At 43.1% G+C, this 12,317-nt stretch overlaps 1 protein-coding gene across 6 annotated transcripts in view; it reads right to left on the bottom strand.

Annotated features, from left to right (window-relative positions):
• Nucleotides 1-12,317, bottom strand: part of TECRL (trans-2,3-enoyl-CoA reductase like) — a 48,688-nt gene that overhangs the window by 18,311 nt on the left and 18,060 nt on the right. For all 6 annotated transcript variants that reach the window (XM_071742555.1, XM_071742554.1, XM_071742553.1 and 3 more), the window contains exons 3-4: nt 7,153-7,197; nt 5,825-5,928 (exon numbers count right to left, since the gene is read on the bottom strand). In XM_071742555.1, the coding sequence (XP_071598656.1) occupies nt 5,825-5,928; nt 7,153-7,197 (149 nt within the window). The remainder of the gene's footprint in view (nt 1-5,824; nt 5,929-7,152; nt 7,198-12,317) is intronic.

The following is a 12,317-nucleotide window of genomic DNA, read 5'->3' as shown; positions in this document are numbered from 1 at the left end:
TGACAGGCAGAACTTAGTTTCTCTGATAAAGGTGAGACAAAGGCACTAGGTGCAGGTCTAGCGAAGGACAGACTGAGGCAGTAGGTACTGCGTAGCAGGAGGATGTACTGGTATCTGACAGGTGTACAGAGAACAGCTGGGATTTCTGAGAAACCCCAAAGAAACAGGCAGGTCAACCCACCCAAGTCCCCAGATCACATTAAACTTAACATCTAACTACCTTGGACTCCTTTCACAATCCAAGTCCTAAGTACTTCTGAGCTAATAAGCATTAAGAAACATTCTTAATTTTGGGGCTAATTTTTACTTCATAGGCTTTGCTAACTCATTAAACGCTGTATAGTTACCTGGGGATGATAATGGCAGAATTCTGGCAGCATCTTTAAACTACACCATTTTAAAATTTTTGTATTTTCAAGTTTGCAAAAATCCACAGCAGCAGCAGTTTTGCATCAAGTATTACAATTCTAAAGGACTGCTTGAACATTCAATGATTTGTGTTCCAGTTCTCATTAAACTGGCTGATCTGTTCTGCAAAGCTTCAATGCAATGTGCAGGGGCACCTGAAACTCCTTGCCCGGGCAGATTTTGCAGAAACTCAGTGTGTAGAGTTTCAGGCTGCAGCTCAATATTTACTGCAATTACCAGAGATAGGGACGGATTTACTGTAGAGTTTTAAAGGCAGACTACAGCTGACTCAGGACAGCTTCGGCTGCTGGGGAGTTCAGGGCGATTATGCTGTTTCTTTCTGAGCCAGGTCAGTGCTCCCTATGTGGGAAAAGGGAGGAAATCCCAGTTTCCTCCTGTCTCGTCTTCACAGACTGAAACCAATGAGTTGTCATCAGACCACTTCATACTCTGGTCAAGATTGTCCCCTGAGACCACGAGCTTTTGCATGTTTCTTGGAAAAATTACTGCCCGTTAATAAATGCTCTTCTTATGCACACACAGACGTGCATGTTACGTATGTTTGTACCTATGTGTACTTACCGAAGCACGGAAATCCTGTTTGTAACCAAGCAGAAATGTGTGGTTAGATTTCCTGTCAAATCTTTATGAAGCTTTTGTAGCATTTTGAAATCTGCCCTACAATTGTATCATTGTATCACCTGCATCATCTGATATGTAGTTACTTAAAAGAAACGGTGTTTTTAAGCACTTGGCTATTACTAATAACCTCAACTAGCTCTGCCACAGTGCCTTTTTCATCTAGAACCCTCAAAGCACTTTGTGAGGAAAAAATACTTCTGTTTTCTTGCTGCAAATCTGGAAACTGAGATGCGGAGAAATTCAGTGACTTGTCAAGGTCACTGTACAAGCTGGGCAAAAATTGACAAAGCAGTACCTCGTTCTCCCAAGCACTGATTCATTCTCTGGTTCACTCTCCTCTTTGTGCTCTCCTAAGCCCCAGCGTGGGGTTGGGAAAAATTCTCCATACAAATTTGTTTTGCCAGGCTTAAGCATTCGAGAGCGACTAAAACTCCTCAAATTTTCTTAGATTGCCAGATTGCAATTGTCCTTAGTTACTCTAAATACAAGCAGGAAAGAATCTGCACTTATCAGCACCATCGATCAGGTAGCTCTTTTTTCCTTAAGTAGCAGGAAGCGTTTAAGCATGGTTTTGTATAACTGAAAGAAACATCTTGTTCTTTCTTGCTTACTGAATTCCCTCTACCTTCTTTTTACACTTGAAGCTGTAAAAGCTCGAGGGTATTACTGTAAACACTTGTGGATAAGTTAGTTCTGCAGCCTGTGCTGTGCTCAACAGCAGCTAAAATATTGACTGCTCAGAATTAATTTTCCTAGTAGCTCTGTAACTCCCGTTGGCACCTGAAAAATTGACACGCTGGCATGGCTCATTGTGAGCTTCTGGTGTTTGCAGCTGAGACCAAGAGAAATTGTTGCAATATTGTTTGCCTTATTAGGAGCAGCATCTGAGGAATCCCGGTCAGACACCTGGGCAGTTTCAGAGGTTTCCCCTTCCCTTATCAGTTGACTTCATGCTACTGCTGGGCAGGGACAAAGAACCAAAAGTATATGTGGCTGAAGAAAAGGCACAAACAATATAAAACCATGGCAAGAAATCAGGCAAATGCAAGCTGTTCTCTCCTGATAACCTCAGAGGTTGAAAAATATTAGACTTTAACTAAATTAAAAATAAGACCACTATTGTGTGTGTGCAGTTGGCCTTTGTGAAAGGGTACAATGTTGTGAAAGTTCATAGTGTTTGACTGGGATAACCTCAGGACTTGGCCAGCTGTACCAATCAGAGCAAGTTAACCAGCACAGACCTTTGCCCAGTACAGACTGTGGGGTGTCAATGGCGGTGCTTTGCATTACAAATACCTGTAGTTGGAAAAGTGGCGACTTCTTTGTTTCCTGGATATTACCTTCAGTGATCAAATTATCTACTGAGCCGTGAAAAACTGTTTTGGGGATTTCTCTGTTTTTGGCGCTTCATTGTAATCATTCTTAAGTGACTCATCGAGTTACATATAATCACATGTTCTGTTTATATGGTGCTGCTGCTGAGTTTCCCAGGCACCCACATTTCCCTGAAATTGTTTTTCAGTTTTTAATGATTTTCGATAAGATAATATTTGCTTTATAGAAAAAAAAATATATATATATATAAGAAGAGTAGAGAGAGATTTCTAACAGAATCCTTGATACTAAGAAACAGGTTTTGTTTTCTCCCTGAATTGCTCTTTGGAGATAAGCCTCGAGGGCCTCCATTGTTTTAAATGAGCCATCTGAGATTGGTCTTCTACCCACATTATCCCATGAAAGGTTCTCAAAAGAGATGGATGAGGAGCTGTTCCATAGCAGAAGAACTGCCAGCTTCTCAGCCCTGTTTGTCTTTCCTCCTCCATCAGAGCAACCCAGCCCCCAGAACTTTCTGAAGTCCAGTCAACCAACCTCAGAGCTTTGTCTAACCAGAGCCCAGGTGATATCCAGCCTTTCATGGCATAAAACATCCAAAATGTTTTGGTCACTGTGCAAATGTGTTCTAAGAAGGCTGAGAGTGAGAAGGAAACATCCTTCCTACAAAGTGGCAGCCACTGACAAAGGGACTGAGTAGACAGCAGATGACATAATCTTTAGCTGCCAAAGTGGAGAGCAGCAAGGCCTGTGAGATGGAGGCAGTGCATGTTCCAATGGGGAAACGCTGTTTTCTTGACTCAGAAGCACGTTCCTAGACTTAGGGACTCGCTCTTTGGGAACAGACAACAACAGCATCTTTTATTTTACAACATGTCTGGAGGGGGGCTCCCAGGAGGTCGAACTGGGCACCACTTTCCCCTTCTAAAAAACACGAGGTCATTGTCTCGGTGTAAATCCCCAGCATCGAGGGGGTCTTACTGTTGTTTATCCTCAGGTGTGATTTCCAATGATGTGACAAAGCCCCAGAGAGCCCACCTTTGTGCTTAGTTTTCCCTTAGACAAATCCATACTCAGTGCATCAACCTCAGGAGCACCAGCCTATCTCCATGTGCTTCTGTGGCTATTCTTGGAGTCCAGACTTGAATGTGGCCCTTTGTACCTCAGCTGTCATTTTGCTGACACGATGAGAATATTTTTACTCTGCGTGTTATTCGTTTAAATGTCAACCCTATAAATCAGAAGCATCCCTTACTGTGTGCATAAATCTGATAGACCACCAAGGGCAATGGGAGCAGTAAGTACAATAAAAGTGGCAGTAAAATTATACATCCTGTGTACAAACACATTCTTAATTGCTATTGTTAAGATACAGGCTTGTATGGTCTTTTTCTCTCTTGCTATAGACTTGTTATAATAATCTCTTGACTGTTCAAATGGGGTGACTTGGAAGAAGATTCAGAATATGGAACAGAGTGAGAAAAGATGAATATTCAGAAACTCACGGAGCCAACTTCCTGCACGCACAGATTAAATCATAAAAATAATCCACTGCTTGCAGTATCAATGCCAAGTCATAACTGCACTATTTATATTGGGATATTAAGCTTTAGTTATGTTACTGTCTTAGGCTACATAAACCACCAGGAAAGGAGAGAGTAAATAAGGTTCTTGCAGATTGCTTAGTTGTCGTAAGCAAGAGACTCTGCTATTCACCATTTTGCTTTGCAAGGAAATGCCATGGTTGAAAAGTGGTGAGATGGGCTGGGGGAAACAGGACCCCAACTATCATTAGTAAGGCATGGCCTCAGTAGGCCATTAATCTGTATGGGAATCAGTGGGATACAGCCTCAGCCTTGATAAACCCACAGACTTCTACTGAAATGGGTAGGTGTCACAGTGTGAATAGTTTTAATTCCACCGTAGCAAACTGCTTGTCACCACCTGGGGTTATGGGTCCTGTTATTAGAACTGGGAAGATTAGGTTTAGGTCATGTTCATAGGGGCTAATACCTCTCAGACTTTGGCTGCTGGGAACAATCTGCTGCTCTGGAGGGAAAGTAGGGCACACGGGCTTAAGCAGGGTAGATGGATGAATCCAGAAGCTGACTTTTCCCAAAGTCAAAGGCAGTTCTAGCAATAGCATCCACCTTGAGTGTGCTCAAGGTCTAATGTATCATCTGGCTAAAGACCTGAAAGTCACAAGCTCTGTCTGTACAGGCTCAGCCAAGGGAGGACATGACTTCTCAGTGGGCCTTGTGATCAGCCCCCACGAGCAGGTTGTGATCTGTGGGCTACCTGAGGTAAGGCTCTAATAATTTGGCCTAGAGCCACAGTGCCAGTTCACAAGCACTCATTTGCTTCATTAAAGGAATTGTAAGCAGCTGGCAGTTCGTTTTGCCTTGCTATGAATAGTCTCATATCAGCACTTACGGCTTTCAGACACTATGGTTCTATCTTACTCGTGTTTCTCACCACAGAAGTTGGGAGTCTCTCTGCCCCATATACAGATGATGCCTGTGTGTGACTCCAGCTTTCACAGTACATACAAACTACAGTAAAAACCAGGTCAGTCTAGTAGTGAGACTACTTTCAGCTCTGGCACCTGTGCCTGCTGCAGGACATTGGAAAGGTCTCTTCGTCTCCCATTCTTTCACCGTCCTGTCAAACCCTTCTGATGTCTCTTGTCTCTTTGGGCTGGGGAAGAACTGAATCTTTCACTTGCACAGAGGAGCCTGTAAGTTTCCCCAGAGCCCCATCAGGGTGTGGTGTATTGCCTCTCTCCCATCACTCTGACCTCCAACAGCTGCTTACAGGGAAACTGCTGAAGTCAGATTGAGATGAGAAATAAAAATGGGCTGTGGTTCTACCTTTAGCCTAATGCAGGTACTGTTGCTCATGGCAAAAGCTTTAATTTTACAAAGAGATTTAAAAGTTTTGTGACTTCTTAGCCTGGGTGGACCTCTTCCACCTGGAATCCTTGGCCTCCCCACTCACTCAGAACTTCTCTTTGGGTGAAGAGAGAGTAAAACATTCCCATCCAATAACTTTCCTGCATTAGTAACAAGATTACGAGAACCCCTTTTTTTTTTCCTTTAGATATCCTTCCACTTTCAAAGTTGAGGAGACTCTCAGCAAATTAGTGTATTTGGCTACAGGTCTTGCACAGGTATACGAATGCTAGCAAAGCTATAACTGTTCAAAAATTGTTTTTTTCCCCTAAGGCAATATTACTATGTTCACCTTTTAATCTTTACTTGGATTTCAGGGTTAGCATGTGTTGACTTGGCTCTATATCCTTTTAATTCTGTTTTGACTCCTCATAAAGTAATTACAACATTTGACATAGGGAAGGACAGGATGAGGAAGTTCAAGCAATTTGATGCTAGAACTTACTGTACAGTCCGTTGTATCATGTTGAATCTTGCAAGGACATACTTACTGTGGTCCAGCCAACTTGCTGACCTAGATCTGTAAAATACAGTGTAATGATGGAGGAAACGGCAAGGCTTTGAATGTTAATGGAATCCTTCAAGTAGGGCCCATCTGTGATGACAAAAAGGGAAGAGGAGATGTCATGAACAACAAGCATCCCCTCAGAGACTCAGCATAATGTATAGGCTGCCCTGCTCTAAAGGTCAAGGTGTAGGCTCAACTTGTATTCTGATTTTTTTTGTTGACTTGGTATTTATTCTCCAGGTTTGCAACCCAGAGCATTTCTGTGAGAGTTACTCTCCTCTCGTTTTAACAAAGGTATTAGGCTGACATTACACTGGGCAGCAATGCACAGGGACTGTTACAGTGCTGTCTCTGTTAATCTCTAGATCATTAGAGACGTGCCATGCAAGTCAATATTATACAGTGTCTCCCTCACTGGTATCTTTTGCAGAAGTGTTTTCATTCTCAGGGTATTTTACAATAGCTGGCACCATCAAGATGAACACAATTTCTTGGGCAAAGGCCTACAGGCTGAGATTTCTCTGTGAACTGTCTGACCTAGGCAGACCAGGTGTTTTTGAGCATTGCATTACTTTTCACAGTATTCCAGGGCATCTGCTTCCAGTCCGGATGGACATAGAGTGCACAGAGACAGATGTAAGATGGCAGTGTCTGGTTCTGTTTTTTTTGGTTTTTTTCCTAGAAGCAGTGAGGTGGATATTAAAAAAATTCCAACAGCCACTGCTGCAGTGCTGCTGCAGCTGCAACACTTCTTTCTCAGGTCATGTTTTTTCTTTATGTATTTTCCCTTTCAATATGTGTTTGTTGACTGTTTAAATCAGAGAAGGTGCTCAATTCCACTGGGTTCTGAGCCCTCCTTTTCTTGGGCTCTGCAGTACTCCTTGTCCTCAGACCAAGTGCCACGCAGCCCTTGGCAGGTCCACCTCTCACAGTCAAGTCCCCCAAGAACTGGTGTACTGGTACAAAAAAAGAGGCTTCCTTCTGCAGCCAGTTGCATCTTCTTATGATGTGAGCAAGTTTTAAACCAGATATTGCAGTAAGTGAGGGAAGTGAGTGAATGGTTTTAAAACTACCCTGTCTTCATTGTTCGACCATATACTGTCTTCTGAAACATTTTTACTCAGTGGTTACAAAACCCATTAGATTCCTTTGTTAGTAAGAAAGCTAATAAGTTAATTATTGATATCAATTAATGAAAAAGTGCGAACAGTTCACCCAGTAACAAGTATAGAGAGAGCAATATTTAGGAGGAGAACTTGCCTGAGGCTCAGTAATGTATTAGGTGGCTGTATTCACCATATGAATACTTACTGCGTTCCAGCTGCAGGCCAACACGGGAAGGGGACCACTGGGGACCTGTTCAGATCACAAAGCATAGCTGTTAATTTCATGGTGAACGATAGACATTTCTCTGTTAGTATTCTTTTTTGCTGATAGCTGCAAATGTGACACGATAAAAAAATCCTCTCAGTCTCAGCTATTCAAGGACAAAACAAGAGAGCTAGGAGGAGCATACGATACCCACTTTACAGGAGAAGTCCCTTCTTCTCACTCGAGTGTTGGAAGGGCCAGTCTCCATGCTGAATGCTCCATCAGTGCATGTGTACCCACCACTGGGATGTGTAAAGGGGACCCTGTTTATTGTGGTATTTGCCAAAGTTCCATACTAAATGTGCAGGTCTTGCCCCTCCTTCCGGTATGATGCTTGTTGTACAGTCTGGTCCAAAGGAGGTGGTCTTTCCCATACAGGGCTTTAAAGCCTGAGTAGGGAGGTATAGCTAGCCCTAGTTCTTAATCACAGATTAATCAGGCAAATAGAGATACAAAAAACTGAGGCACCCAGGTAGCTAATACTGGGTTACATAAGACTTCCATAAGACCCATCACCTTCAGGATGTTTCCTAGGAGCAGATTTTTAAATGCTCTGGTTTAAATGTTGCTCCTAAATGCACAACAGCAGTTGGCAGATGTTAACTGGTGCCCTTTGGTGATTTTGAACAGAGACCCATCGGTTTGATCTAACAGGTACAAATCTCCAGCTGCATTTGTCTCAGTGTCAGGACAAGCGGGCAGGCGAGTGCCACAGAAAGGCTGCGGGAGGGATGGCAGGTGTTGGAATTGTTAGCTTGTCCAGCTCTTTGTGATGCCTGCATGCAGAAAGCTGTGCTGACTGGATGAACAATATAAGCACTCCTCCTTTGTGTCACAAAAGACACATAACTTAGCCCCTCCCCACCCCCTTGGTTTCCTGTTGAAGGTATTTAAGGGCTGACCTGGCTAATATTAGGCCTGGCCTAGAGCAGCCTGTGGAGATCTTACTTAGCCCATGGTGCTGACTGAGATTTGGGGACAGCAAAGTCTGACAGAGGAAAGAGAGGGAACAGCTGCACTCTCAACACCCTCAGCCAGAATTTCTACTGCATTTCTAGAATGACACCTCTTAGGACAGTAGATAGCCTGAAAGAGATTTGCATTGTATTTTCCGTTCAAAGTCTGGGTGAAGTTGGTCAAATATAGAAATGCTTTTCTTTAGATCTAATTTACAATTGTTAGTATTCCTGTGTTTAAGATAGTAGAATTCCCCTACCTTAAGCAAATGGAAAAAAATTATCTGCAGTGAATATGATCAAATGGGGAACATTTGCCCTGAGAAGCTGTGGGATTTGTTTCCCTGGAGGTAGTCAGGTCTCAGCTGAGCGAGACCATGAGAACTCAAAATTCAGCCTTGCTCTGAGCAGCAGCCAGGACCAAATGAGCTCCAGAGGCTGTTTCTACCTTAACTGTATTTCAGGAGGATCAGGACAGCTTGTTCACCCCCCTGTCTGCCAGCTGGAGGGGAAGAGGAGCTGTACAGTGTGCACTGCACACACTGTGCAGTGGCACTCAGCACACTCATTTCAAAACCACTTGGTCTGAGTTCTGTAGGCAAGAACAAGCATTAGGTGAACCCATGAACCAGGGCTGATGGCAGAAGGTGGGACATCCATCAAGTCGCAAGTATTTTTTTTCAAGGTATCTCGAATCTCTGTGGCTATTAAAGATAACAAAAGGAAGACAGAAAAAGAGCAGCTGTCTGGCCTGTCAAGGAAGAGATGATTTGCTCCAGGAATATTAATAGTTATTTGGTAGCCTGAAATGCAATGCACTTGCGTTAAATTGGAATCTTCCCCTCACCCTCCCCTGCCTGCTGTTACAGTGTGTTTCAGTGGAAGGATCCCATGGCAGTGTGGTCTTAGATGGTGAAATAAGATGATTTCTCTGGCTGGGAAATTGTGTGTTCTTTGTTGCTCAGCCCTGCAAAAGCTTTCCTGTTGAGGAGTGAGGAATCTAAGTAATGAAAAACAGAGCTGACAGCCACAGTTTGGAGATAATTAGCAAATTGACTTTCCGTGATCACCTAATTTTATTATCAGTTAAATTAGTTGCTTCTCCTTGTATGTCACTACCCATGCATCTCTAATAACAAATAGCCTTAATAATTACAAGCAATACCTGCTGTGATATGAATAGGATGATATGAAATACAAAATTACTCTAGCCAAGCAGCAGCGTGCTGTTAAAATTTGCAGAAATACGGGAAATTCTGGGGACTACTGGGGCACCAATATCCTTAAGACAGTTTTGAAATGTTACACGTCAGCTGAGAAATGTAGCAGCACTTGATCATGTGAACTGAGCATGGCTGAAATGCATTCTACCACCTTACCCAGCTGGTAGTTCTGATATCTATGCAACAAAAAGAAGAGATGGTTAGGAAAGATTCACATATTAATATGTGAATAGAGAAGGTGCTTGCTGGATATAGGACCATTCAGCTAAGCTGTGTTTTTCTTGCAGAAGAACCTTTGATATGGTGTATCAAAATATTTAGAGAGCAGGAGCAAGATTTGGAACTAGAACCATGTCTTTACGGGAAGTCAGTGGAATGAGGAGATCCAGTGTGTCCTGTTCGGTCAAATCACAGCAGGGTACTGAAATGGATGTTGTTTTTAATGGCTTACGTGTGGGGATAAATCCCTTTTTCTTTACAGCTTTTTTTCTAAGTCTTTTCTCTGATTTGTAAGCTTTTGAGAAAAGATCTCTGGCCATGTGTTTTATAAGGACACCCTGACCTCTAGTTGCTATGGGGATACAAATAGCCACTTTCTTAATGTCATGTGGAGTTCGAAAAGGAACTATTTGATCATAAGCATCCATTTCTTTTTTCTGTTTTGTAATACATTAATTCCTTTAGCTCCAAGCATACAAGGGGAGCAAGCAGTGGGCAGGCTGGGTTGAGGTCTCCAGGTGTTTGCTAAGACAAAAAATGCTAAGGACAGGATCCGGCCAAGGGACAGAACAACATAAAAATGTGTGAGCGTTCATTTTTCCTACCTGAAGTCACATGGCTGTCACCCTGGCACCTCCACTGATACCCTGCAGAGCCTAATCAGAGCATACCTAATGTCTCTATAGCAAAGAGTATTAAAATGCATACAATGCCTGCAACCATTTCCCTTTAAAAGTCTCAGAATTTTGCTTTTCTTGCCTAGGATCTGGCAAGCAGGCTAGTTCTGTTGATTCCTGGAACAGTTGATATTCTGTGACTGTGTCCAGGTGGGGAATTCCATCCCCTAGAACTCTGCACTGCACCTTGGGTCACAAAGTCACCTGATTGCATTTTCACTGAAAAATCTTATATATATATGTATATAAGTGCCTGAATTCATTGATAAGCAGAGCATTCTTCTATTTGACACTTTTTTTTTTTTTTTTTTTTTGTCTCTGTCTCTCTAAAAAAAAAACAAAAATTCTTGGACTTTAGCTATATTCTGATTGGGCGATAATGGAAAATTTCTTAAGAGTCAGCATAGTTTTTCTTCATGAAGATCAATTGTTATTAGTGGTTAACAGAATATTATTTGTCATTTAGAGGTCAATTTATGTCACTAGCAGATTAAGCTTTCAATTTTCTTTCTGAAAGCTTTGCAAGCAGCTGTGAAAATTTAGACAAGCAAAAACCATCAGAAACTTAAAAACAAGCAGGCATACAACATTTAGATGCATATTTTAATATTTCTGATATATTGTTTCTCCCTACCACTGGGGAAAAAAAGAGAGAAAAGGGAAAATAAAAGCCAGGCTCGTGCATTTCAATTTTCCGTGTCGCCTGCTGCAGAAAGTATAATTAAATTTGATCCTTCTGTGCGGCTTTGCATTTAAATTACTGTGTGTGGGCAAGGGAAGGGAACGTGGCTCACCTGCTATTCATTAATAGCAACCAGAGAGGAGAATACAGAGAAACAAGAAAGTAGATCCTCTGACAAGGCTGGGGCTTGAAGCAAGGCTCCCCAGGGCCTGTCCTCAGTGTGTGGGGGCGCCGGACAGAGCAGAGCAGAGCAGAGGAGAGGGGCAGCAGTGAGCCCCAGGTTCTGCCCGGCCCAGTGCCCACGGGCTGGCTCCCCGGGGCTCGTGTCTGCCTGCAGTGCCTGTGCCACACAGCACCCTGCCAGAAGTGTGCCCTGTCCTGCTGGGGTGGTGGCAGCTCAGTCAGGGAGGGGGTGTGGGGAGTCTTTGGACCAAGAGCTAGAGGAAGGGCTGTGTCCTGTGATCCAAGAGCACTGGGCTGGCTCTGTGTTTGCAGACACAGTGGTCTGTAGTGAAAAGAGAGATGAGTAATTTATGCTGGTTGAGGATCTGTGTTCTGGCAGTTATCTTTGTCCTTACCTGGAAAGGTCACGATAATTCTAGAGGGATCAGGGGGATGTGAGAATTTGAGCAGGGTTCTCTTCCTCACCATAAACTCTATCATTGAATCCCTCAATAGGAAGGGTGACCCAAACGTGAGAAACTGCGTATTAAGGAACATACATTCGCCAAACAAAAAATGTGCTTCAGGGATTAAAAATATCCTTCCTTTTCTCTCTGCCTTTCCATATTTTAACATGTTTTTTTTTAAAACAGGTGGCCTAATGTTTGGTAGTTTATGAAGTCAGATGCTGAATCCTTTACTGTTCAGATGCCTTTACTGGTGATGTAGTAGCCAAGTCAGCCAAGGATTTCTCAGGCAGCAAAGCAGAGCACTTAAATAGAATTTTCTGACCATCCTCATGGTCTCCGAAAATGTAAGCAATAAGTTATAAAGGCCTGCTTTGAAATATTGTTTCTTTTAAGACCTGTGTTCATGTTCAGTCTGTGCCAGGCTCTGAGAGAACAAGCAGTGCTGTGCCCTGCAGTGTTACAGACACACCGTGTTGCAGGACACCGATAACACAAGTCATTGCCTCCTCACTTCAGAAAGCTCTGGTCTGGATATTGCTGAAATCAGCACTGCTGCTAAGTACGTTTAGCTAGCAGCTCTTCACAGAGCTGTGGGAAGGACAGAGAACTGGCAAGCTCACTGTTTCTCCCACACTGCCTGCACACAGTCTGAAAGCAGCACAGAACCAGCACTGGGTACAGCAGGCTTGGGACCCTGCTGATTGGCATTGCAGCAT

Source organism: Heliangelus exortis, chromosome 4 (assembly GCF_036169615.1).
Source record: "Heliangelus exortis chromosome 4, bHelExo1.hap1, whole genome shotgun sequence".
Lineage (NCBI taxonomy): Eukaryota > Metazoa > Chordata > Aves > Apodiformes > Trochilidae > Heliangelus > Heliangelus exortis.
This window is presented reverse-complemented; position numbering and strand designations above follow the sequence as displayed.